The sequence below is a fragment of the Centroberyx affinis genome, unplaced genomic scaffold (genome assembly GCF_046629955.1).
Source record: "Centroberyx affinis isolate AG114_WGS23_722 - 3 ecotype Tasmania unplaced genomic scaffold, CSIRO-AGI_Caff_v1 ptg003626l_1, whole genome shotgun sequence".
Taxonomy (NCBI): domain Eukaryota; kingdom Metazoa; phylum Chordata; class Actinopteri; order Beryciformes; family Berycidae; genus Centroberyx; species Centroberyx affinis.
The window spans coordinates 62,501-90,019 of NW_027281538.1; the positions used below are offsets into that span (position 1 = coordinate 62,501).

The following is a 27,519-nucleotide window of genomic DNA, read 5'->3' on the forward strand; positions in this document are numbered from 1 at the left end:
TCCCTCCGCGGCGGCTCCACGACCTGGATAGATTATCCAATCAGACCAAAAATCTACTGAAGCTGACCCAAGATCTGCTGGTAAGTCATGATGATTACCAATCTCAGCTATTGTTTGGGGGATAGGCTAATGAGGCCCTGGTCCTATGTTAATTGAATTGGGAGTGTGAGGGCGGAAGAGGATGCTGGTCATTGCACCAGAACCTACCTTGATTGATCTTGCTCTAATTGGATTTTAGTGTTAATGTGACCTCTCAGTTGAGGCAACGTCACCCTTCAAACACCACTACCTTGCATCAAGCAGTGTTGTAGAAACACTGTTTGAACAAGGTTTGCTCAGAACTTCAGTCCGAGTTAAGCTGCTTTCATTGATGACGGACTGGCTGGAGTCCAGCTGCATGCTGAGATCAGGGCAGCAGAGGCCTCAGGGGAGATTTGACTGAGTGATCTCACATTTAATCCACATTGAACACAGAAGGGGGGCAGTTCTGACTCAGCAACCTCCTGGTCTGGTCACCTGATTGGTGGCCCACTAAACACCCTATCTATTTAGTCTTTATGTAATTAAGCTGGCAGATCACTTAATAACCACCTATTTACAGTGATGGTCTAATGATAGAGGATAGGATAGAGAAATAAAAGGCAAAGCTACACACCAAGGCCGTACCTTTATACAACCAAGGCTGAGCTGCCAAGCCTGCCATCTGTGGAATGACAGCAAAGTATATCATATGCCTGTTGATATACAAACATGTTTACCCTCAGTGGCTAGACTAAGGAAGTTTGGAGGGACTTTTTTTTTTTTTTACATGAAATGTGAATCACTTGCACATACTTTTATTTCTGGACAGAAATCTTATGTTGTTGACAGTCAGGTGGGTAGGGAAATCAGATTTGACACCTTTGGCCAAGGTTTGGCTCCAGCTGGTGATCGTATATCACACTGTGTTTTAACAGGTGAAAAGAAAGCGGTATCATATCTCTGGATCTTTGGTTACACATGACTGATCCAGATTCTATTTTTGCATTATGCAAATCTTAAAACTCTTTTGTTCAGGGGATGAAATCAAAAATAGCCACATACTCTCTCTAGTCTTGTTCAGTAGATAGTGTTTAGTAGGTGTGTGTGTGTGTGTGTGTGTGTGTGTGTGCATGTGTGTGTGTGTGTGTGTGTGTGTGTGTGTGTGTGTGTGTGTGTGTGTGAGTGCATGTGTGTGTGCATTGGTTTAGGACAATGTTACAGGCCATCAGTACCCTTGCAGTGGGACACAGCAGTGTAGCAGTAGTCTAATATGGGGGCCAGATGTGAGGAAGCAGCATTATCAAAGGGTGTTGGGGACGGCATTAGACAGCAATTTTGATAAGCCCCTTTGAAAAATGCTGTGTTAGTTGTTCAGTGACACGAAGTGTTTATTTTTTGTTTTTTTCTTCTTGTGTGGAGTTCCACTGAACAGGGGTCAAGGATAGGAAAGAAAAATAGAATGAGAATCCACGGAAAGTCCCCGCAAGAAAGCAATAAAACTGACGTGTGTTAGAGAGCGTAAAGTGTGTGTGTCTGCCTGTGTGTGTGTGTGTGTGTACACATAGGTCTGTATAAGTTTGTGTGTGCATGTGTGTGTGTGTGTGTGTGTGCATATGTATATGTTTGCATGCATACTCTATGCATGTAAATATGTGCATATGTGTGCATGATTTGTGTGTGTGCATTTGTGCGGGTGCGTGTGTGTGCATTGAGGGTGCTGTAAATAGTTGTGGTTGTGTAGGTGCGGTGTTTAGTGTTTGGTTTTTGGTCGCCACAGCAAAGTGACCTGATAAAAATCAAAAAGATTTATCACATTCAACTATTTGCATTCAGGAAGAAAAGGGTTGGATGCTGAGTTCTGTTGGGTGAGGTCATAATCTACGATGGAGAGAGCAAGAAAAGGAGGATAAGAGGGAGAATTAAAGGCTGAGAAAGACAGAGCAAAAACCACAGGAGATAAAGAGATCAGAGAGAGAAGTGGATGAGAAGCCACAAGTGTATGTGTGTGCATGCACATGTGCACGTGATGTTGCTTGTGCCTGTGCACCTGGTCCGAAAGAGAGAGGGAGGGAGAGAGAGAGAGAGAGAGAGAGAGAGAGAGAGAAGGAGGGAGAGAGGGAGAGAGCAAAGAGGGGAGGGAAGCGAGGGATGGAAGAGGACAAAAGCAATGGAGACAAAACATTGGACTACAAACATAAGTGAGCTCTTATGAAAGGCTGATGGAGAGACATGAGAGACAATGCAGCACATTCAACACTGAAATCATCAACACAAACAACTGGAAGCAAACAGCACAACAAGGAAAAAACTGCATAATAGGTTGAGGAAGCATTAAGTAGTGTACACAACCTGTTTACACAAAACCTTTCTCGGCACTCATCACCATAATGTTGTTATGTTCCTCAACTGATTGGAACTGACGCATGTCACATCAGTCACCGGCATTTATTCACATTCATTACTGAATCAGTCGCACATCTTTATACTAAATTGTACTCGGAGTACAGCAGCCTATGTACGGTAGGACTCCATAAATCTGCAGTCAGGTTCTTTATCCCCCTCTGGTGGCCACAGGGAGCGATGCATCTGCTGTCTGGACGCACAGTTTACAGCACAGCTACAGCTGGGCAGTGGCACTGCGTCATTCCATCTTTTTATAGCTGCGACCCTGGAGTTTCCCTACAGCCCTGTGTTGTCTGTCCCACTCTGAGCTTTCTTAGTCACTGCATATGTTGTTCTCCTCTCTCCTTGTAGAAAACATCCTGTGGGTTCAGGTCATTTGCTCTTATTGTTGACGTTTGGGGAGGCTGAATGTGGCTGAACTCACACTGACCCAATCAACCACACTCCTCTCAGTGAAAGCTACCGTCTCTAAGCACAGAAAACAGTAATCTAATCTAGGTGCTACACTAATACTTTCCTCATGTTGCCGTGACTTCTCTCAGGATGCGCAAACTTTGCGGATGCAAATTACTGACAAGCAGCTCTGTGTCTTGTTTTCTCTTTCAGAAAGAGCATGCGTTTGACTCAGACATGGAGCCCCACAGGTTCAGGTCTCTGCCAGCAATGAGCAACAGAGCAGCCAATGACCTCAACAACCTTGAGGTAACCGTCTGATACTCTGTTTGTATATGTATGTGTGTGTGTGTGTGTGAGAGAGAGAGAGAGAGAGTGAGAGAGTGAGGTTGTCCGTGTGTGTGTGTGTATGTGTGTGTGTGTGTTCTGTTTCTATCCTCACAGTTTTTACAAAATGCCATGTACATCTTGCCACACCCATTCCAGCTCTCTAAAGTATTCCTGTGTCCCTTCCAGCTGAAGCCCACACTCTCTCAGCTGCATGCCGACCTGAAGCTGTTTGAGCACCACTTTGAGTGGCTGAACAAGGTGTCAAAGAAGCACCACCACCCTGCACTGCCTAAGCTGGGAGAGATGATCAGAGAAATGAAATCTCTCATCACCCTACTGCACCGTCAGGTAACAGCTGAGTTACTCTGCTTGATCCTCAGTTGTCTTCATATTTTGCTCTCTGTGGGTGTTGGCAGCAGAATGAAGTGCCTTTTTCCATAGTAGCTTGCTATTACCATCAGATTTAGTCTGTGATATGTTTACAGTAGGTCTAAACTATCTTTCTGCCTGTCTTTTCACCCATAGATGCTGAGAGTCGAAGCACCAAGGGTGACTCCGGCGTCCCCCTCACTCCCCACTCAGCTCCCCTATCAGTTTGACGTCCTGCAGTCCTCCCACGAGCTCCTCCAGCAGTTCAAACTCTTCTGTGATTGGGCATATCGAGCATTCATCAGCCTCAAGCCCAAGATTTCTGCAGTACAATCATGATCCGTAAACTACAGTATATTACGGCTGCAGAGCCAGTAAGGATGCATGGAGTCCCACCTCAGCCAAAGGGGAATCAGGACCATGTCAGTGTGCACTGTAGTCAATAGCATCCCTAAGAAGCCCAAACTTCAACCAATGAAATGTGTGTTGAGGAATGCGTCTTTCCATCAGAGCCAATGAGGATGCACTATACTGCAGCCAGTTACGGCCGTCAAGATTCACCTTAAGGCAAACTGCCAATTTAACTATGATGAACATGTCATGATTCCCCACCTATCTCCTAAAGGCCTTACTCATGACCATGTTATTTATGTATTTATTTATTTATTGACTGTCAGTAATTTATTTAATGTTATTTATTTAAGTTTGTAATGTGTCACTCTTATCTTTATTTCTTTATCAACGTGAATTTAGTTGCCTGTTTCTTTGTACTCGTTCTCTCTTGTCTCCAACTGATCCTCAAGAAAACAAATGAAAAAAAAAATGAAAAAAAAAAGCACACACAGTAGCACTTCCTGAATCTGTAGCTCTGATACTGATTTTGTTTCAAACTAACTTAATTTACTCTAGTTGTTATGTATTTCTTCAGCCAATAACTCTTCCAGTAGATGTAGCATACATTTGGGACAGCCAAGGTTTTTTCTATCTCTCTCTCTTACAATGATCTTTAAGAATAAGTTTCAGAAGATGTTGCTAATGGATTCTTCCAACCATGTTCCAATCACCTATTAACATTTCAATTGATCGCCTACATAATAAATAGCATTTATCCGTACATGTCAGGATGGTATCCAAACAGAAAAGCGTGAATAGTTTCTTTTGTACCACAGGCTGAGTTTCTATTGACAGTGCCTGTTTCTCCCGTTCTGCATGAGGAGGCATATCTAACGTTGTGGTAAAGTTGTATGAATGTGCCCTGTTGCTGAGCACTGATGGACCTGATTAGATTCTTTGCACAAACTTGTTAGGATTAGCCTCTTGGATGAATGAGATGGCTGATTCTGAACCTGTGCCTTGGGGTAGAAAAGGATTTTTTGTTAACTTAAACACCCCAAGCCTTAAAATACTATGTATTGTGATACTATAGTTCTGTACAGGTGTACATAAATGTACAAGAATGTAAATTGTTGTATACAATGCTATTGTGTATTATGTTGTTTTCTACGATATAATGTAGAATACTTTACCAATTCTATCACTATCATTTTTGTTCCTTTTAATATTATTCTATTCTAGTATTTGTTACAGTATTGACTATTTATTTAAGTTACTTTGGTGGAACTATTTATTTTGTGCTGCAGAGGAGCAAGTCTCCTATCTTTTTGTACTTTTATACTGTTTTTATTCTTATTTACTATTATATCATCATGTTTAAATTATTGTTGTACCATCAAGATGCCTCTTCCACACACTGATTGGCCTCAATGTGAAATATGTGCCTTGGTGAAATAAATAATAAAGAATGTGCACAATGGGATTGAGTATATCTTAATTTAATTTCAACAACACTCCATGGCCCACCTAATCTAGGGCCCAGACTTTCAAAGACGAGAGGTAGGGCAGACGCATACAAATACTACATTACCCAGAAATCCGTGCGCCACAGTGAGAATAGAAAAGATAAATATCTAAAGAGAATAAAACGTTGAATATCCTTTTTGAAGATATTTGAGAGTAGACAGGTCATTGATAAGTACATTCTGTCAAGTTGGAAGATTAGAAATTAGGTTCAACACGAAGAATTTGACTGTTGAAGCTCTCGGCCAATGGTAGTTGTTCATTTATTACCCGAAACAGCCAATCGCTATAGCTGTTCTTAGAAGGCGGCATCGGGTGGAGAACTGCTAGTTAGTTTGTGCTGGGTTTTATTGTTAAGGTTGTGTGGATTAGCACTGCGGAACCCAATTCCTTTTCATAATATCAACAATATAGCATAAAGATGAGTTAATGCTGCACGGTGAGTATTGGCTCGACTTGTATTCATGCACATCATTATCGAGCAATTTTACGAAGCAATTCCGCATTTGACGAAGGCTTGATTATATTTGCAGGCCAGTAACAGTTTTTGTTTTGATAGTAAAAGCTGTCATTTTCTGGGTATGTTGTGTGTCGGCTTTCTAAGCTAACGAGTTAAATTAGGATACAGTTGTAAAGTACCTTAATATGTAAGTTAGCTATAGCCTCTGTATATGTATTAGTAGTATGCACCGCACTGCGGGGACAGACAGAAACAGAATGATGGCCAGGGGAAAGACAGCAGGGAGGGGGAGACTGGCTGGACAGACAGCAGGGAGGGAGTGACTCTGGAGGAAGGCAGGGGAGGAATTTAAAGGGGACAGTCTTTCCAGGAGTTATCAAGTTATAATACTGTTTTTTTTTTACATTCTGCTTTTATTTCAGCATTGCTCTGAGCTACTTGGAAAGACAGCTGGGGTTTCCAGTAGAGAATTTGTCAAAGAATCAGAAGAGACAATGAATGAAAGTGGGATAGAAACGATGATACTGCACCAAAACTGATCCACGCCTGCTATCAAGGAATACCCTCACCTGACGACACCCCCCCCCCCCGCACACACACACACACACACCACCGGCTTCCTCTGGTCATGGCTAACTCGGTGGCCACTCTAGTGGTCCAAACAGAACTCTTGCCCCCTCAGTCCACCACCTCCCTCTCTCCTTTCCCGTCCCTTCTGGGCTCCGGGGAGGATGGCGAGGAAGACGGGGAGAGGAGAGAGCTGGTGGAGGGAGAAAAGGAGGTGGTGGAGGGCGGAGAGGAGGTGGTTCTGGAGATGGTGACGTCATCAGTGTCGGGCCCGGCCCAGCAGCACGAGCAGTCGGACCATCCCTTCCAGTGTCTGGACTGTGGCAAGAGCTTCCGGTGGTCGTCCAGGCTGACCCACCACCAGCGCAGCCACAACAACGAGAGGCCCTACCGCTGCAACCTCTGTCCCAAGGCCTTCAAGGGCTCCTCTGCTCTGCTCTACCACCAACGGTACTCCATGGAGGGATGGACAGAGGGCACTGTAGTCTTGTATCTGAGCGATCCAAAATAAGCTCTTTAGTATCCCTATCTCTCCTGCAAACCCTATTACAACACTTTACTCAAACTATTAGATCTACAAGGGCAGGGATGGATGGCAGTATGCTCCATGAACTGTGTAATGCATAGTTTATAAGGCAACTGGAGTGTATTGCCTCAGCCATGTGGTAGATCAGTGGATAAATCAGTTGACTGACTTTGCCTGCAGGTGTTTGATTGTGCACAGTTATAGCTAAAATGCTAATTAATGCGAATCCTGAGTATTTAGTTACATATTGTGATCACAGAACTAATGATTATTAGGCTAGATGATTTGAGGAACAAAAACATTTTACTGCACTTTTTCCATCTTATGTCGCCATCTTGACGATTTTTGACTACAGTGGACATTCTAAATTATTAAAAATGAAAAGCTTCAGTATTGCCATCATGACAACATTCTACATTTCCTAATTGTGGAAACTAAGATTGCGATATATGGTTATACACAATCAGTTGTGCGCCCCTATTTGATTGTTAGTTGTGTTTTGCAGGTCTCATTCAGGGGAGAAGCCTTACAAATGTCAGGACTGTGGCAAAGCCTTCAAACGCTCCTCTCTGCTTCAGGTGAGTCATTTTGTAAGCAAGGCAAAAAATCCTCATATTAAAGAGATTTTTCACCATCTCTGTCTCTTTGTCTACCCCCAGGTCCATCAGAGTGTCCACACTGGTCTGCGCACCTTCCTGTGCCCCTACTGCCCTTTGACCTTCAAATGGAGTTCTCATTACCAGTATCACCTGCGCCAGCACACCGGAGAGTGCCCGTACCCCTGCGACAGCTGCCCCAAGGCCTTCAAGAACTCAAGCAGTCTGCGGCGACACAAGAATGTCCATCTTGGTCTCAAACCTTACACCTGCTCGGTGTGTAACAAGTCTTTCACTCAGTCCACCAACCTGAGGCAGCACATGAGGATACACACAGGAGAGAGGCCCTACGTCTGCAGCGAGTGTGGACGCCGCTTCACGCATTCATCAAACCTGGCGCTGCACAAGAACTCTCATTCCAACCTCAGTGCAGGAGGGAAGGAGGGGAAGACAGGAGAGCAAACGGGGAAGGAAAATGAGGTAGTGGAGGTGGTGGTGGGGACAGAGGAAGTGACATCATCCATGTTGACGGACATGGTGGGATTTGTGAGCCAGGGGGGGACGGTCGGGGTGGGGGTAGGGATGGAGGAAGTGTTCCTGTCCGCCACCTCGTCCGGCCAGAATCAGAGCCTGCTCCCCCAGCTCACCCTCACCCCCTCTGGGGCAGATGTGTGTACGTCGAGGGCCATCGGGACAGAGGTTCACCTGAGCACAGACACTGGGGCCAGTGTGCTGCTGTACAGCTGTGGCAGCTGCAACCAGACCTTTGGCACACGGACCGAGCTGGAGGAGCACCAGGCCATCCACATGGCTCCAGGGGAACATGGGGCCAGTGGGGAGGCCGGGCCTGGGGCAGGGGCAGGGATGGAGGTTGGGGTGGGGCTGGTGGGAGCGGGCCACCTACTGGCTGACTTTGAGGAGGTGGTGGAGACCACCACTGTGGCTGAGAACGGACACACAGCTGAGGTGCTCCTTGGACTGACGGAGGGAGTAGACGGAGGCAATGCCGTAAGTGATAGGATCAATGGGAAAAATAAAATGAGAGAAAACAAAAACCTTCCATTTAAATTTACAAGGAAAGTGGATAATGAAGTCAATCTAATCTTAACTAGTCTGCTGAATTCTGCTAAATGACATAATGTAATCTAAATAATCCTAGAGTACTGCAGGAGCTAAATCTCATGATATAACTTTTTTGATATATATTTTTTTCTTTTGGTTTGTCCTGTTTGTCCAGAATGTGGGCACCACCCAGGCCCAGTTTGACCTGCTGCAGAGCTTCACAGAGGTGACTCAGAGCTCCGAGACCGTTCAGCCGGAGGCCAGAACCACAGGGGTAGGGCTGCAGTGTGGCTACTGCAACAAGACCTTCAAGACCAGCGGAGGCCTCAACAGACATGTCTCACTGGTGAGAATGACTGTTACAGTTGCTCTAAAATACTGTTATACAAATTACAGCTCTATAAGCCGTATCTTGCACTAAGAGCAAAATACGGCATTTTGTTAAAACATTCCATATCATGGGGGGAAATTAGATATCTGGAATGTTTGGATGTTGGTTCTATAGTATTTTTAAAATATTTTTTGCCCTTTGTGTTCCTCTTTTTGTTTGTCCAGATGCACTCTCTCTCATCCCAGTCCCGTTCCCAGTTCAGCTGCTCTGCGTGCGACCGCTCCTTCCCCCTCCTCTCCTCGCTCCTCACCCACCAGCACTCTCACACCCCTGAGCAGCGTCTCTTGGCTGAGGCCGAGGCTGAGATTGTATGCCCCCCTTCCCTGTCCCTGTCTCTTCCCCTGCCCTCCTCCCCCAGCCAGGCTGACAAGCAGCAGGAAGGCCAGAGGGAGATCCATGTCGATATCATTGCTGTCAGTGAGGAGCAAGAGGAACAGCCAGCCAAACCAGCCAAGGCTCCCAAAAAGGCAGGAGCCAACAAGAACACCCCCGCTGGAGGTAAAGACGTTCCCAAAGCAGACCAGGCACACAACAGCACTTTGAAATGAATTGTAAATTTGTATTTAAATATGACTATACAATGGGTAGTCTTAGCCAGGCAATCTGGTCCAAAAAAAAACTGTGCTGATAATTCCCACAATGCACAGCTAGCCATGCATTATCAAAAATCTAATTGGTTGACATGACAAGTCTGTGATTACCAGGGAACTAGTAAGTGATTTGGTTTTTTTTTGTTTCCCTGTTTTTCATTCTTATCCATGCATACGACTTGTCAGAAAACTCTCCAGTCAGTACACATGCATTGATAACCATTAATACCCAAGAGGTCAGTTCTTAACTATCATAATTAGTATCACAGTGTTGCAGTGGGTGTGAGGTGAAGACAAAATCCTATTTCTTTTATTGCTACTAGTGCAGTACCCGTTCAAACATGCCTGTTAGGAACGGGCCAATTGCTTGGCCTCCGGTGTTGCTGCTTGCAGCTTTCTCGAGAACCGCTTATCCAAACAACTTCACACTCAATACTGCACGTCCTTGGGTCCCCAGCAATACACCCGCCAAGTGTGAAATAGATCGGTTCTCGAGATATGCAAAGGACACACATACAGAGAGAGATTCCTTGCTTTTTAGTATGATATTGAAATATGATTTATTGTTTTCACAAATTTTGCACAGAGAGGCCATACCGCTGCTCAGAGTGTGGAAAAGCCTTCAAGGGCTCATCAGGGCTGAAGTACCACATGAGGGATCACACTGGGGAAAGACCCTACCGGTGCACTGAGTGTGGAAAGAGCTTCAAGAGGTCCTCACTGCTCTCCATCCATCAGAGGGTAAAGCTCACTCTTCTGTTGCAAGCAATCTACATATAAAGAGTTTGGTTCCAACATGAGAGGTCCACCACTTGGGGGAAAAAAGTGAACCTTTGTGAACCTTGATAACATACAATTAAAACAGCTAATTGCATTTTTTAGAGGTTTGTAGGTAACTACTCAACCTGGGCCTTATTTTCGTAGCTTTTGCCATCATGACGATTTATTGTGTTCAAAATTTTGTCACTTCACTGTAGAGCTTTACATACCTCTAGTTCGCAGGAAGCGCTGCTCTCCAATACACACCCAGAGGGCCAACACAATCTGCAACAGTCGAACCCAAGTGAATAAAACACACAATAACACACACTACAGTTACATATGTATTTAAATAGCTGTGATTTAACAACTATCACACATTTTAGTGTTTAGTCCATTTGATGCTTTTTAGCGTTGCTTACACAGTTCCTTTTTTACTTTGCTGGCTGCCAGTCTTCTGTCGCATTCAGTCTTCTGCTGCATTCATGTCATATCAGAACTTGTAATTACCATTAGGAGGTTGATTTGACTTGATCACAGCATCAGAGTACTTGATCGGTCTACATGTAGTTAAAATACTGCAATACACGCAAGTGTATTGCGGTATTGGACCTACCTACATCCGATTTTCCGTCCGGAAAATTGGATGATTGCAGTGTGAGTGTTATTGTGTTGAAAGGATGTTTTACTCGCTTTTTGGGTGTGGCTGTTATTTGAGAGCAGCACTCCCTGCAAACTGGAGGTAGTAAAGCTCTACAGTAAGCTGTGGATCTTACTGTAGAGCTTTACTACCTCCAGTGACAGAAATTTGAACACAATCAATTGTAATAATGACAAAAACTAGAAAATTAAGGCCCAGGTTGGAAATAACCACAAATATCCTTTCAGTGGTTAATAAGGTGATAACACTTTTACAGTCCTCTATTTTTGAGACATTGAATGATGAACTTCAGCTAATGGATTTTTTCAGCTAATGGATTTTTTTTTTTTTGGAACAAACCCCTCATATGCCATTTGGTGGACACTTTTTTCCCCAAAGCACGTTATTGTACCATGAGTAGATATATTACATTGTTAGCATGGATGGCTCCAGTGGGAATCAAGTGCAATTGACCCATTCCTCTCAGAATGGTAATCCTCTCAAATTGTACATTAATTTTATATTATTTCTTTTTTAATTTACATCTTACCCAGGTACACACAGGCGTACGGGCATTCCAGTGCCCTCACTGCCCACTGACTTTCAAATGGAGTTCCCATTACCAGTACCACTTGCGGCAGCACACAGGCGAGAGGCCGTATGTGTGTAAAGAGTGTGGCAAGTCCTTCAAGAACACCAGCTGCCTGCGTAGGCACAGTCAGATGCACTCCGGACTGCGGCCTCATGTCTGCTCCATCTGCTCCAAGTCCTTCTCCCAGACCTCAAACCTCAAGCAGGTCAGTACAGCCTGGAGAGACAACTGTGAACCTATTTACATTCTGACCCCATTGAATTGAATAGACCTGTTTTATCTTGTGTCAACCTCTCCTTTCTCCATTTCTCTCCCTCTCTCTCTTTCTTTTTTTCTCTCTCCGCTCTCTGGAACAGCATGAACGCACTCATTCTGGTGAGAGACCCTTCCAGTGCACCCACTGCAATAAAAGCTTTACACACTCCTCCAACCTCCAGCTCCACCTTCGCACACACTCCTCACGCAAGGACTTCAAGTGCCCCTACTGCTTTAAGGAGTTCGTCATGCACTCCTACCTGCAGAGGCACATCCGAACCCACGGAAGTGGGGCGACTCTGCTGGGCCCCGGCGGTGGGAGTAAGGATGGTGTGGCTGTGAAAGCCAGTGTCGGGGGAGTAACAACCACTACAACCCTGCTCAACCCAATCACCCTGGAGGCCTCAGGAAACAACGGCAGCCTGATTGTGTCCCAGCCAGCGCTAGATATTCCTCCCAACACCTCCCAGAACTACTTCATGATCCAGACGGCCAGCGGCCTGCAGCTCATCCCGCTGTCTGCCCCTACGCCTACCCCTCCGCCTCCTCCACCACCACCACCTCCCCCACAGCCCCAGAACTTCCTTCTTCTGCAGTGCCCCTCCACCAACGGCAGCCAGCCAAGCTTGATTCTTGTCCCTACGACAAACAACCCCCCGCCGGCCCCGGAGCCTCAGACTCTCCCGTTGCTTCAGACTATCCCAGGACTCCAGCCTGTTCTAAACCCTGCCCAGACCCAGATCCCCCACTTTCCAACCGTATCCCAGCAACAACAGCAGACCAGGATCATTATCACCAACAACCACAACAATGCAAACACTCCTGTTGCCACGCCAACACAAACGCTCTCAGCCAACTCCCTACTGACCAAGCCCATACTGGGGAAAAGCACACGGACAGCAAGGGGAAGACGGGGACGCAAACCTAAAGCTGCTCTTCAGAAACCTACAGCAGCCCCTGTCAACCAGACTGGAGCCGGAGCTGCGTCAGTGACAAACTGTAATGTGACGAGTGTCACACCAAATATTACTGCTGCTAAGACTACCACATCATCATCATCTGTATCCACAGCGTCCCACTGTACCCTGTCAACATCTTGCACTACTGTGCCAACTCTTTCATCCTCCACTACTTTAACCCCCACAACGTATACCTCAGGACCCCCATCAACAGTTACCATGGTTACACAGGCCACTACAATCACCCCAGCATCAGTTTCCACTTCTGTCCCTGCTGCTCTGGAGGGGAAACCCCATACCACTCTGGCAGAAGTGAGGACAGGGGAGAGTATGGCAGGGAAACAGTTTGTGTTATGTTTTGATAATGAAGGAGGGAGGAAGGAAGGCATGAATATGGAAGAGGGAGGGGAGTCGTACGTGTTACAGTTTGAAGGGGACGCATCAGGGGAGGCAGGGGGCGGAGGAATGGGTGGAGAGGGGAAATCATTTGTGCTGCAGTTCAAGACAGATGGACGGAGTGAGGGAGAAAAGGGGGGAGATAAGGGAGGGGTGGTATCACTTCTGCATGAGTGGGGAGGAGAAAAGGAAGGAGAGAGGCAGACAGAAGAGGAGGGTGGGCAGGGAGAATCCTTCGTCCTTCACTTCCACACCGAGGCACAGGACAGAGGCCCGTCCAATGCTAGCTACAGCCAAGGGCAAGACAACAGCCTGGAACTTTCCTGCACTCCTACCCAAGGTTTGGTGCCTCTCGATGGGCAGGAGGTGGTGTTTGAGCTGGGGGGTGAGGCCAAGATGGAGCAGGAAAGTGGGGAGGGTATGCAGATGATAGCCTTGATTGAGGGTGAGGGAGAAACAATGGGAGAAGGGGCAGGTTGCAATGCTGCAACTGGAAGGGTTAGCGAGGGCGGGGGAGCCATGGAAGGCATCTTTCAGTTGGAAGGAGGAGAGGGAATTGTCATTATTGAGGTCAGCACCAGTAGCTTAGGAGAAGGGGGGATGGAAAGACGAGGGGATGGAGAGATCTCAGAGAGGAGTGAGGTGAAAGACAGGGGTGTAACAGCAGAGGCAAACGAGAGGTCTGAAAAGAAACACAACTCTACAGCCAATACCGAAGGACAGACTGCCTCAACTGAAGACACAATAAGAAATGGACCTATACCTAACTCTCAAGAAATGCAGTTCTCAAACTGATTGAAATCAGTGTGGGTGTTGGAGAGGGAGAGAGAGAGAGAGAGAGAGAGAGTGTGTGTGTGTGTGTGTAAAAGTATTTGTGTGCTCAGTGTATGAAGTGTGTCAGCACTTTCATCAGTTTGAGGTCTCCTTGGAACTGAGAGGACATGCAGTTAGACGAGTAGTGTTGTAATGCCATGGTGCCACAAACTAGAAATGTTACACATTCAAATAGGCTGTTTATGGACCTTGGAAAATTCCTTAATATATTAGTTTCAATGATACTGTCATTGGCAGTTTGTTTATTAAGTAAATACGTTTTGTGAATAAATGTTGTATATGGCCCACTTTCATCACAAATGATATTAGTAAATAGTAATTATTAATAAAGCTGTTGATACCTTGTATCAGTTATTTTTTCTTGCTTTCTTTACTCCTTGGAGTTTGTGTTTTTGTTTCCTCCTGCAAAACCTAGAAACATACTAAGGGGGTCACTACAGGGAACGGTTCTTCTTACGTTGCACTTGCATTCACGTAGCCTTTACGCAGTGCTGATTCTACGTACGTAAATGGCGTAGATTGCCACATCTGACATGCGTAAGCGAAGACCAAGCGAGTAAGTTTGTGTTCTGAATTCCACCTCCACGCAAGCGAATATAGCCATTCAATCAAACGTGCAAAAGCAGCCCGGACTGCCCAAGAAACTGCGAGAAATTGTTACTATTCCCCTGCCCTCAACATTACTTGATTGCGGTGCTGCAGAAGGTAAGCGGACCGGGGGGTTTGAGCCGGAGCAGGGGCTTTATCTCGGCGTCAGGGCGCAGTTTTCACCGCAGCACTTCATAATAACCATATAAGGATTTGAAGAAGGTCCTTCGCTCTCTTACTGTACCTCTGATGATGACTATCATCAAAAGTGCAGTTGAAGGCTGGAACAATGCAAACATTGCTGTAGAAGTGTATTGTAATGGTGATAACATGCACGCTGCAAATCCTCTGTATGATCCCCCATCTGTCTTTATTGTTTTGGAGCCAGCGTGGGTGTGCTGGTACATTTTTACTGTTGGCTCATTGTAGGTTAAGCCCATAGTGTGCAGAGCACCCACATTGCCTAAGCGGACAGTTTTCATCAGCTTTACAAATGCACTGATCTATTTTAACGGTATATTATATAAAATTGCACCATCCTGTCTGTCAGTTTACACCAGTGTCCATAATCCGCATGATTTTGTATCAACCATCCCAACAACCCATTCATCGTAACGGTATGTAATGTCTTTTTCTAGGGTTCCTGTGCCCAGTGTGTGAATGTCGGTGTTTGTGTAGAGAAGGTGGTGCAGCAGCCCTGCTGTATGAGTATAAAGCCTAGACATGGTGAAGCTGGAGCTGGATCAGGTGGTGATGAGGAGGATGAGGGAGGACGACATAGAGATAGTCAAAGCCCTCATCAAGGTTTGTACAGCACACACAGATGATGTACGCTTTGGTAGTAGTACTGGTTTTCTTGCCATAATTTAACTAATATCAATATCTAGGAAAGACGAAATTCCAGAAACACTTAGTGGTACTGAGAACAGATTTATTAGTAAAACCAATGCATTTCAGCAGGTGGGGCGTGCATCAGGGATTGTGCTGGAATTTCCTCATTCCCAGTGTTTCCTGTTCATTCCATGCACCTTCTTAGTTGGTGAAGTTGTACCAGAATAGTTTTTCAACTAATATCAATCTCTCTCTCTCTCTCTCTCTCTCTCTAGGAGGGCTGCGAGGGGACAGAGAACCGTCTCATCCTCCATGTCCTCACTCGTCCGCTCTGCCTCTTCATCCTGGCCATTCTCTCCTCAATCCTCCGCTGCCTCGTTCACTCCTTCATCCTGGCCCTCGCTATTCCTGTCTTCCTGCTGATTGTCTTTCTCAAGATCACCATGCCGCGGGCCACGGGGGTCCTGGGTACCAGTCGGCCCTACTGGGACTATGTGGGCAGCAGCTATAGGGGGACGCAGGAAGAGACACTGCCGAATCCATACTGCAAGATCAGTGGCAAGACACCGGTGATAAAGAAGGTTAGCCTGCTGGTTTGTTGAAGTTAGTTAGTCCTTTGGGTAGTTTTCATTCCATCTCAGAATTGTTTTCAAGTTTCTGAAAACAAATTCTGGTGACTTCTTAACGTAGCAGTAATATCATTTTTCTTTTATTCAGCCAAGGCGCAGAATCAGACCCAAGGACAAGGAGAAGGAGATGCCGACAGAGAAGATCGACCCGGAGAGGGAGCAGGCGGCGGGGCAGGTTTGGCTGGCGGACTGCGACGGGGAGATCGTGGGCTGCGTGTGCCGGGAGAGCGAGAAGCGAGAGGGCATCAGGAGGATCTGCAGGGTGGTCGTAGGCTGCTGGTACCGCAGGGAGGGCCTGGGCCGGCTTCTGGTCCAGAGTCTGGAGCACAGAGAGGGGGAGGCCGGGGCGCACAGAGTCTACGCCCACGTCCCCTACCCCTCCAAGGTGGGGGAGGTCTTCTTCAGGAAGCTGGGCTACCGGCTGCTGGGCGAGGGGACTGATGGAGAGGATGAGGAGGAGAAGCTGGAGACTCCAGAGAGAGGCTTTCTGGGCTTCCCCCTCACCAAGGTGTTTTACAAAGACCTGTAATGGAGGGCAGATGGACTCATCCAGGAGTGAAATGGGGGAGGGGGGGTGACTAAAGGTAAAGGAGAGATAACAGGGGAACAAATTGTGTATCTCTACTGAAGGTAATAGTGTCATAGCAGCAACATGTTGACATGATATTTGTTTAAGTTAATAATTTATTTGATCATTTGTGTTATTTATGCCAATATTTATTTACTCTATGTATTATTGTTATGATTCTTAGGTTTTTTTTTAAGTATATTTTTATCATGACGTTTATTTAAAGCAGAAAACCTTGTCTAATTCCAATAAAACAAGGGTAAGTTGATCATTAATAATTGAAGAATGTCATCAAGAAGAGTCAGACATGCTGTTCTCTCAAAATTGTTGTTTGTAATGAAGTAAAATATTTTATGTAAAATGTATGTTTCTAAAATTAATGGGTTTGTGTCGTTCTTTTCACAAAGATTTCAGCACTGCAAGTGATATGTGTGTGTGTGAGCAACCATACAGATGTGTAGGAGGGTGTACAGTTACTGTATACGAAGAAAATGTGGTTTATGTGAATCTGCAGAATTCATCTGCTTTTATCTTTCTGCAGTCTGTTTACTGCTGCTCACTTTCACTTACAGTATGCATCTCTGTCTATGAGTCTGCACATTTCCACTCCCTCCCTCCCTGAGTTTTTGATTCTGTATTCATCAAGGTTTTTAATGGTGATAAATATTAGTAATTAACTAAATCATTAATTACTAATAGTTAATAAGAAAGCAAATTTACTTAAACCTACCTGAACATAAGACAGTGTTTACAGCAGTGATTGTATCGTACATTTCAGCACAGTACATCAAATATATGTAGAATTAGTCTGCATATATTCTAACTCAAGTAATTGTGTGGTTTGCAGGTAAATGGCAGTTTATGTGACTAAATGGAAATATGCAGTGTCACTCGTCTGTGGCTAACCTGAATATGGTTATCAGCCCTCGTTCTCACATTGAGAATCTACCCGAATGCTGCTAACCTCAGACTTTGTCACATTGTATTGTGTTACATTAACCTGCCACGCTTCAACCCCACAGGATGTTTGTACAATGTTAATGTATGTGGAATGGAGTCATACCCCCCTGATGTGCATACAAAGGTAATTCTATTTTAGTACATCTATTGATCATGCACACTATAGCTCTGTAGTGGAAAATCACTTTCCTTCTATTGTAATTTATTAAAAAGCATGCACACCCAATAACACAACAATACATGTGCAAGTAAGTATGTGGGTAGCTCACTTTCACCTTGTGAAAACAGTCTTTTTCCTTTTTCCTGGTCATCGTCAGATTTCTTTCTACATGACTGGCAAAGAGCAGACACCTGTTAGCTGGGCCTCTAACCGACTGATCTGTAGCTATTATTATTGTCAGGAAACAGATGTGAGTTCATGCCACTGGAAAGAAAGCCTGTTTGTGACTGTGGTCATGTGCGTCTGCACGGTATGGCTGTGTGTGAGTGTGTGTGTATGTGCGTGCGTGTGAGTGAGTGTGTGTATGTAGGGTGTGGGCGGGTGGGTTTCGGAAAGTATGACTTAGCATTTCCTGCAGCCGGTTTCTGCCCCTGACTATGGGTTAAATGCACAGCCATGTCTGCCCATACTCTACTACTCCACCACACACACACAGTGCACGAGAGGAGTGGTAGTGCACGTGAGCGTTCATGTGTGACTGTGAGATGACCTTGGTCAGCTGTGGTCAAAGCCAGAGAGCTGGGTGGGAAGTGGTTACATATACTTTGGCATCTAATCCTCCTCTTGAAGTCGAAAAGACACATGCTGAAATGTGCAGAGACCTTAGTGCATGTCAGAGCAGTGCAGTGTGATGTGAGGCTGCTCACTGTTGACATTCAGTCATTCTCTCATGCAGACGCACATACACACGAATCACTCTAAATTTTGGGGCACCACACAATCATAGGATAAATTAGATAAATTCGTTCCAGATGATGTATAACATATAGACTGTGTTAATGACACACTCACACACAGATGGCTAAGACACACACACACACACACACACACACACACACACACACACACACACACAGACACACACACAGATGAGCTCCAAAAACAGCCACCCTGGGAAACGGTGAATTCCCCAAACCACAGAGTGCATGAGAGGGTGAGGGGAGTCATGGGAAAGCAGGATGCCTGCATGCAGTGCCACTGAATGAGCGGACAGAGCCAGAGCTAAAACAGACAGAGCAAAGAAAAGAAGAGAGCAAAATAAAACACATCCTGATTTGGCAAGGATGGATGACAGCATCTGATGGTTCAAAGGCTGGTGAGTGAGATTTATCCACACACTGTGGTCGGTCAGCTGGTCGGCCAGTCTAGCAGAGACGTTGAGTGAGGGAGGTCGATTACAGTTCTGCTCCCAGTCTGACACAGTTTGGGAAAACCCAAATCACAGGCCTAGCTAGGTGTCAGGGCCTCCGAGGTCTGGGAACGCCCGTGGCTCCCCGAAATCTGGGGCCCAGAGGGGGAAACTTGCTAGGTGGAAAGGTTGAGTAGCAGGAGGGGTCGGGTGGTTATCCCGCCGTGGATCAAGGTGAGAAGGTATCTGGAAGTTTTTATTTAATGATCTGGGAAAACCAGAGTGGTGGGGCCTGTGACTGGGTGAGCTTCAAGTGTTTGGAAAGTTCCAGCCAGTTGGCTGAGTTTATTGACGTATGTGAAAAACTCCAAAGGTTACAAATCACGTCAAACACTCCTGGGTTCATGTGTGGTCGCTCAGATTATTTTGTAAAATCCGTGCTGTGTAATGTCTGCCCAATAAAACTTCTTTATTGCCCTCTCTTATACCACAGAATGGTTTCGTTTCAATCATTATGTGCAATAAAGTTATTTTCCAGCACACATAAAAGCCATGCCTAACTGAGAGACAAAAACACTTTGCAAATGAATAATTCATTATAGTTTTAATTGTTTTGTAGAATGATAATACAAGCTAACTTTGATCCAGCCATCTCATTTGTATCACCCCCACCCCCAAACTTCGTTTTCAAAAATTTGTCCATCCAACCAGAAACTGTCTCCGGTGTACGCAAGCTGTTTATGTTTAGATGTATATGGTCTCTGTTCCCTCCCTCTACCAGCCCCCCCCCCCCCCAATGCACAGACACACACACACACACACACACACTCTCTCTTTCTTGCTGTCTCTCTCTTTTACCTCCATTCATCACCCACGCCCGTCGATTGACTATGAGAAAAACCCATCTCTCGAAATGATTACAAAACTAGACAGGTGAGCAAAATAGATGCATTTTATTTATGTGTATCTTTCTATTTGACACATTGTGCACAGACTTTACATGCATACAGTTTAATTACAAAATATCATTATATTTTTATAAGTGATATGAGACTATATTAATAATAATATTAGATAATATTAGATATTGTTCAATGCAATTATATTACAATGACCATGACACTATGCCACTTATGTGCACTATGAATAAGTTTCAGTAGTAATGAAATGATTAACAACTGTCCTACTTTCGCTAAAAGCTGTGAAACTGAGAGTGAGAGAAAGGGGTTAGCTGTCTTCTGACTGTCCATCACTCACATTTACTTAACCACAGGTTTTACATGAGTTTATTGTTATAGCTCATTGCATTAGAACTTATTAATAACTCATTTGCAAGAAAATAGAATGGCATGAATGAAGCTAAACAATGATAATTTGAAGAAAGAGTTTCTCTTACACTTTCACCAAGAAAATGATTGCTGGAATAAAATTACAACTCCCTCTACAATACTACTGAGATTATCAGCCAACCCAAGACCCTACCTTGCAGAATAGTTACACTTTTGAGAACTGCATAATTATTGATGAAATATTGACTGATAAATTCCAGGTACCAAGTATTTTTCTAAATGCATCCATAGTGTTTTGGAACAAAACCCTTCAAATACACTTTATGTCAGCTAGATAGTGTTCACTTATTTTAGGTAATACATGCCACATGTCAGTACCTAAAATAAGATCACATCAAACAAATTTTCTCTCTTTGCCTTAGTGTGCTTTTGGCCAAGAAAAAGTTCATCTACCACTACAAGAACATGCGCTGGGCAAAGGGCCGGCATGAGACATACCTCTGCTTTGTAGTGAAGAGGCGAGTGGGGCCAGACTCCCTATCCTTCGACTTCGGACACCTCCGCAACCGCGCTGGCTGCCATGTAGAGGTGAGTAATGTGGGCAGGGATGGAGGCAGAGTGGAGCATGTGAGGGCCTGGGTCAGAGCAGAGGCAACAATTGAAAATATGGGATTCTGGTGCTTATTTTCTCTCTATATAATTATTCCTTCTTCTCCATACCCATTTTCCTCTCTCCCCCCCCGTAGCTGCTGTTCCTGCGCCACCTAGGAGCCTTGTGCCCTGGACTGTGGGGGCATGGAGGACCTGGAGAGAGGAAGCTGAGTTACTCCATCACCTGGTTCTGCTCCTGGTCTCCCTGCGCTGACTGCTCCTTCAGACTGGCCCAGTTCCTCAACCGGACGCCCAACCTCCGCCTCAGGATCTTCGTCTCCCGCCTCTACTTCTGCGACCTGGAGGACAGCCGCGAGAGAGATGGCCTGAGGCTGTTGAAAAAGGCCGGTGTACAGATCACTGTCATGAGCTACAAAGGTGGGGGAGACCTGTGTGTGTGTGTGTGTGTGTGTGTGCATGAGAGAGAGAAAGAGAGAGAGAGAGAGAGAGAGAGAGAGACAGCACCTTTTAATTTGCAGAATAAAGTTTACCCACCTTTTTAGGCTGTATCAAACTGTATCAAACTATGAGAAATAGTCTTTTAAGGAGAAAAAAGCATAAATTTATGACTGGTTATATCTCCTCACTGTCTGGTCCTTTCTCTTCAGACTACTTCTACTGCTGGCAGACCTTTGTGGCTAACAGAACGAGCAGATTCAAGGGCTGGGATGCGCTGCACCAAAACTCTGTTCGCCTGGCCAGGAAACTCAACCGCATCCTCCAGGTAAAAGCAGTGGATAAATAAACCCAAGAGCTCACTCAATAGCCATGATTGGAAAGGTCATTTAAAACACGTCTACATCTTTTCCTCCAACAAAGCAGGCTGAGTAATGAGTAATCAGTAATGATATGATGTTGTTTTCTAACCTCCTGTCCTTTCTTCTTTCTTTCTTTCTTTCTTTCTTTCTTTCTCAGCCTTGTGAGATAGAAGATTTAAGAGATGCGTTCAGACTTCTTGGTTTTTGAAACACATCCCGCCATCTCCTCCACTGGTGCTGCCATTACGATTAAAATGGCATGTTGATGTTGGTCCATCACTACAACTACTGAACTGAACTGAGATGAAAAAAAAAAAAACAAACAAACAAAAAAACTTTTCAGCTTGTGTTGGCATTTGTCATGAGAGCTTAGCTGCTTGTTAAATTTTGCAATATTATGGTGTTCATGTGCAATAAAATAATATGCCATGTTACATTCTGTTGTGTTGTTTGCATCATATTGCATTGTAATATATCTTTACTATTCCTACGGGGTATATAGTGTGCCTGTGGTAGGCCTACTCAGTGGTGGGATTAGCCTATAGTGGCTCCTATGGTATCTCCTATGGTATCACTATAATATTCCTACAGGGACTTATAGTTTTGCTGTAATGTTTGTATAGTATCCTTATAAAACTTACTGTAGCATTACTATAGCTCTCTATATGTAGTGTCTTTATGTAAAAAGTGTATTCAGCTAATTACAGTAACAGTAGGGCGTAAGGGATTAGCCAAATCTCCTTGAGCAACACACTAAACCCTACACAGCCTTCTTGCTCGCTCATTGTAATGTAAGGGCGTCAGTTAAATGACTATAAACTGTAAAAATGAGAAGGTGGTGGATCATGGTAGACAAGTTGTGCGCAAATACACGGTCTATTACGGTCACGTAACCGTTAACGCCACACGGTCACCACTCACCGTCACAGACACCGATTGAATTAAAGTCAAGATGGCGACCGAGGGTGAGTACGAGTCGGTCCTCTGTGTGAAACCTGATGTCAACGTTTACCGAATCCCGCCGCGAGCATCGAACCGGGGCGTCAGGTGAGTCGCAGCCTGGCAACATCACTCGAGCGGTTTGACCCAGCATCCGTGGATGCAGCGGCGAGAGGAACCCCCCCCCCCACCGACCTACCGAGCTCGTCCCCTAACGTATCCTCACGTAGCGACCGTGCGTTGGTTGTTTTTGTTGTGCGTAGTGCGCGCCTCTAAGGTCACGGAAAATAATAAATGGTTGTGGTTTTCTAGCTTTATTGTCAGGGACGGTTGGTGTTTAACAAGACTGCCGGGGATTGGCTACATACCTGTCAGCACCTGTCAGTCTATGTGTGTATCCCTGCATCCAATGGCACGTTAAAGGGGAAATAATGCTTACACTGCTTAGATGTCAAAGAGATTTTGCAGGGGTAACTGGCTAAGGAAATGGTTATACTATTAATAATATAATACTTTATTGTCGTCTATGGGGAAATTCTCTTTTTGCTTGCCCCACCTTCAGGGAGTTGGGAGTGCAGGGTCAGCTTTCAGAGCAGCTTCCCTGGAGCTGGAAGGGATTCAGTGTCTTGCTCAAGGACACTTCAGCAGAGTGGATGTTTGCTGCCACTGGGCTTGAACATTGGTCCTCTGGTTGAAGGGCGGTCTCTCTCACCACCAGGCCATGCTGCCGCCCTAAACTAATTTAAAATTATAGCTACTGCAAAGACATAATGATAAGGTTAGGTGGGTTTTACACAACTGAAGGAGATTGCACTGTGTGAGAAAAATTCAGTGACTGTTGAAATGGTTGACATTGGGCTGTTTGCCTCTTTTTCATTGGCCGGTGCTTCAGCTTTATCCAATTCAGCTGGATCCATATGGACTGTAGTACTCCAACCAAACAGTAGCATAGGCCTGGTTCTCACAAGACACATGATTGGTTAACCAGCAGCCACACAGTGCCAAGTCTACTTTGTGATATAGTGAGTAAGAGTGATGATGTAATATTCCAGCCCTAGGTCAGAGTGAAATGCCCGTCCGATGCCTGAGTCACATTTCTCTCACATATGAAATAGCCAGCTGTAGAGTTACAATGTTACTAGCCGCCGACTGTAGGACAAATCATAACAATAACACACACATACACACACACACACACACACATACTAAATCCCTCGCCCTGTCTAATGTCTTTATTCCTCGTCGTCCCCCTCAGTGCCATCATCAATCTCTTTAAACCGCTCTCACCAATTCACCTCCATCACGCTCACTTGTCTCTCATTGGCTGTGTGTGTTTCCCAGGGCAGCTGATTGGAAGCTCGACGCTCCTGACTGGACGGGACGCATGCGTGTGACGGCCCGGGGCAAAGTGGCCTATGTGAAATTGGAAGACAAGATCTCCGGTAAGGGAGAAGCAGACGGGACGGGGGCATTGTTTACCGGCACTGCTGCTGTTATAAATCATCCCTCCATAGTCTCCTCTTCACCATCCCCCTCTCTTTTACTCATCTATTCCAAGGTGACCCAGCCCAGATCCTAGTTGTTATAGTTTATTTTAAAGGGAGAGTGCTGTTAATCTCTCTCGGTCTCCATCAATGCCTTGCAGGGACTTTACTAGTAGGCTATTTGTCCTGGAATGATAACTGATATTGCCCCAGTTTAGATGTTTAGTACTCTGAATATTGGAAGTTGTACCTACCTTGCCTGTCACATGTCAAACAGAAAAACATTTCATTCCCGATCATATTTTGTTGTAAATCTGGAGGGTCCTTATGGGAGAGTTGGCTCTTGTAAATGTGAAATTGCAGTGTATTTAGTGCTTCATCATGATAAATGGACCATATTACCAGTCACTTAATTAACATGTTGTCCTGATCTGCAGGGGAGCTGTTCGCCCAGGCACCAGTGGAGGAATACCCTGGCATCGCCGTGGAAACTGTTAGTGACTCCAGCCGCTACTTTGTGCTCCGCATCCAGGATGACAGTGGTGGGGAGACTGTTTGTTGCTAAGCCATCTCTGTCCTTCTCTCAGTTATATATGCTCATAACTGATAGGATAACAAGTTTGAACAGGATGCTCCAGTGCATTGATACTGTCGTGATAGAACTGCATGATTTTTACAGCAAATGCAGCCAAATGTCTATGTCTAGTGTACAGATTTTCTTAGATTTACCCCAGGGATTAGTATGTTTTTGTGTGTACTGCCATGTAAATTCCTTTCTAAGATCTGGTCCTTGTCTGTTGTGTTCTTTGCCCTCTGCATTAGGCCGCAGTGCATTCATAGGCATTGGGTTTGGAGACCGGGGAGACTCCTTTGACTTCAATGTTGCTCTGCAGGACCACTTCAAGTATGTAGCTGCTCCACAGTGTGGCATTAAACACAACTAATTCAATAGTCAATGGATTGCTTCTAGTTTATTAAACTCTTATACCTTGTTCTGTCTTTCTACCACCCTCTTCCTTCCCAGGTGGGTGAAACAGGACGATGAAATCTCTAAGCAGGCTCCAGACTCCACTCCTAAACTGGACCTGGGCTTCAAAGAGGGACAGACCATTACTCTCAATATTGGGGTAACCTCCACCAATCATTCTATGTTAGTTATTTTCTGATCGGTGTAAGCGTCTGTTTTGCTGGGGTGTCTGTACACTTGTACCTAACATGCATCTGCACACATGTACATGTACACACACACTCTCATCCTTTTCTTTTCTCCTCTCTGTACATATTTCAGCAATCAAAAAAGAGGGATAAGTCTCGCCCGCAGAGTTCAGGTGGCTTTGGGCTCCTCCCCCCTCCTCCTGGAGGCAAGCTAGCCCCGCCCCCTTCATCCAGATCTAACAATCATAACATACAGCCACCTGCAGGAGGAAGTGACACTGGTAAGTAACTGTAACACTACAGACCTAATCATTTATTAGTGGAATTTACAAATAATTTCTTCAATTCCTAAATGCCTGAATTGTTAAACTGATTAGAAAAATCTAATCACTAATAACTAATCCATAATTAATATGTTATTGCTATTTCATATGTGCATTGTCTTTCTTTTTTTTTTTTTTTTTATTGTCAGGTTGTTTGCTAGACCTGGACTCCAGTAACTCGAACTCAGTGGCTCCATCCAACACCAACGCCACTGCCAGCTCTGACCTGTGGGGAGACTTTGACTCTGTATCCCCGAAGTGAGGGAGACTCTCTCTTTCTCTCCCCCCCTTTACCTTTCTGTAAATTAATGCAGCACTTTTTTACATTTTTTTCCCATCATGGGGTCCTACATCTCTCCCTGCCAAGCAAGGTAACCCCCTGTACCAGTTCAGTTCAGCTTGTTTTAGTTCAGTTGAGTCCAGTTCAGTTCCTCAAGGCCTTTCTTCTGATCTTAACCTGAGCCAGATCCAGACCTCACACTCCAGTCCAAACCAGAAGGATTTAGGACTGTAGGTCATCTCCTCCTCTCCATCCTCATCACTCTCTTCTCATCATCTCCTCCCATCTTCATCCATCTCCCTCCCTCTCTCTATCTCCCAAGCTTCCATATTCCTGTTTCTATTCCACCTTTGCCCTCTTTCCTCCTCTTGCTGCGTTTAATTACTACTTTAACTACTATCGCAGAGTATCTATCAGAGAGATGTGGGAGAGATAATCATAGAGATAATCTGATGGTGAAATATAATTAAATATAATAATGAATGAATTTTATGTACAGAGAATATTTATTGTAAATGTATATATTGTCAGTAGTTTGTAATTATTGTCTTTGGCGTCGTTATTCGTGTGTAGCTTTTTTTTCCCCCAGCTGGGGACTAACTATATGCACTGACTGACAGGCTAGTCTGTCTTATCTAGTTGGTACTGGGTAAAGTCTGCATTTTATCACAAGGATTCTTCTAATATTAGACTTAGGCTATAGTGAAGCTTACCATCTTATGATTCCACTTGAAAGAAACACAGCCATCCTACTTAGTATTTGTGCTGTCTGGCACTCTCTAGTGGGCTCTTGTGGCTCTACAGCCCCACTGTGGCATTGAGTGAGGAGATGTCAACTGGAGCTGCAGCTGTTGAAGGCATATTTCACTTGGGATTGGTCCTGGGCACTGGGTGCATTGTTTCAACTGGAGGCTATGGTAAATCAACACAAAGATACAAAGAAATAGTTATGTTGGATGTGAAAGAGTGTTAGGAAAAGAAAGAGAGAAATAAAGAGACTATGCTTTTATCTTCGCCTCTAGGAAACAGGGAAGGTTTAGTCCATGTTTAGTCCATGTTATGTCATCTCTACTCAACAGGGCTGTTATAGCTGTGACTGGGTGAGTCATTCAGGTCATGACCTCTCTCCTGCTCAATGAATAGGCCTCTGTTTCTGCACTGTCCCGCTATTCTGGGGACGGATTCATCCCCCTCATGCTTTACGAGAGGGTGAGCAGGTCCTAGACCTTACTCACAGCATGCTGTACTACACAAACAAGTTTTAACTGTGAACTTCAAATCCATGTGAAGACTGAACCGTAGGTATTCTGACACAAACAATGCAAAGTGGGACCAAGCTAGTCCTTGTTAGATGCAGTGTTTTGTTGTGATATTGTTATGTGAAGGGAGATGGATTGGGTTACAGTGATATCACACATGCACGCGTGTTGTGACAGACGTGTGGTGAGCAGTGGCATGATGGTGGATGTATGTTGTTGGATCACACAGAGATTGTGCGAGTGTGTGTAAGCCCTAACAATGTTGGTCAGTGTTTGTTTACTGTTCAAATAATATGCATTTCTCCCAAATGTTACTTGTTATTTAAACTGTATATGTGTATGTAAATGTATATGGAAATGGACATGCAAATGAAAAATATAAAGATATCACCTAATGACCCTAACTTTCATTTGGTTGTTTTTTTTTTCTATTGAATAAACACAGTGGGAAAGAAT

At 44.8% G+C, this 27,519-nt stretch overlaps 5 protein-coding genes across 5 annotated transcripts in view; all 5 read left to right on the forward strand.

Annotated features, from left to right (window-relative positions):
• il11a (interleukin 11a) overlaps positions 1 to 5,325 on the forward strand; it is a 6,581-nt gene extending 1,256 nt beyond the window's left edge. Inside the window, exons 2-5 of the mRNA XM_071540364.1 lie at positions 1 to 80; positions 3,031 to 3,126; positions 3,334 to 3,495; positions 3,673 to 5,325. The exon at positions 1 to 80 is cut by the window's left edge and continues 78 nt beyond it. Of these exons, the coding sequence (XP_071396465.1) occupies positions 1 to 80; positions 3,031 to 3,126; positions 3,334 to 3,495; positions 3,673 to 3,855 (521 nt within the window). The 3' untranslated portion in view covers positions 3,856 to 5,325. The remainder of the gene's footprint in view (positions 81 to 3,030; positions 3,127 to 3,333; positions 3,496 to 3,672) is intronic.
• A 357-nt stretch (positions 5,326 to 5,682) lies between these two features.
• Positions 5,683 to 15,309, forward strand: znf628 (zinc finger protein 628). The gene is made up of 10 exons (XM_071540360.1): positions 5,683 to 5,812; positions 6,256 to 6,850; positions 7,432 to 7,504; positions 7,586 to 8,530; positions 8,760 to 8,930; positions 9,140 to 9,473; positions 10,152 to 10,306; positions 11,519 to 11,761; positions 11,913 to 13,611; positions 15,272 to 15,309. The coding sequence occupies exons 2-10, from the start codon at positions 6,462 to 6,464 to the stop codon at positions 15,307 to 15,309; spliced, it is 4,047 nt and encodes a 1,348-aa protein (XP_071396461.1). The 5' UTR covers positions 5,683 to 5,812; positions 6,256 to 6,461.
• Positions 14,556 to 16,910, forward strand: nat14 (N-acetyltransferase 14 (GCN5-related, putative)). Its single transcript, XM_071540385.1, has 4 exons — positions 14,556 to 14,705; positions 15,227 to 15,392; positions 15,695 to 16,000; positions 16,137 to 16,910. The coding sequence occupies exons 2-4, from the start codon at positions 15,312 to 15,314 to the stop codon at positions 16,575 to 16,577; spliced, it is 828 nt and encodes a 275-aa protein (XP_071396486.1). The 5' UTR covers positions 14,556 to 14,705; positions 15,227 to 15,311; the 3' UTR covers positions 16,578 to 16,910.
• A 2,928-nt stretch (positions 16,911 to 19,838) lies between these two features.
• aicda (activation-induced cytidine deaminase) lies at positions 19,839 to 21,952 on the forward strand. Its single transcript, XM_071540384.1, has 5 exons — positions 19,839 to 19,858; positions 20,637 to 20,802; positions 20,961 to 21,243; positions 21,474 to 21,589; positions 21,781 to 21,952. Exons 1-5 carry the CDS (start codon positions 19,839 to 19,841, stop codon positions 21,829 to 21,831), a joined length of 636 nt encoding a protein of 211 aa, XP_071396485.1. The 3' UTR covers positions 21,832 to 21,952.
• A 623-nt stretch (positions 21,953 to 22,575) lies between these two features.
• Positions 22,576 to 27,450, forward strand: LOC139661803 (adaptin ear-binding coat-associated protein 1-like). Its single transcript, XM_071540370.1, has 7 exons — positions 22,576 to 22,670; positions 23,904 to 24,004; positions 24,484 to 24,588; positions 24,869 to 24,950; positions 25,071 to 25,173; positions 25,335 to 25,482; positions 25,674 to 27,450. Exons 1-7 carry the CDS (start codon positions 22,576 to 22,578, stop codon positions 25,784 to 25,786), a joined length of 747 nt encoding a protein of 248 aa, XP_071396471.1. The 3' UTR covers positions 25,787 to 27,450.
• Positions 27,451 to 27,519: the final 69 nt, after the last annotated feature.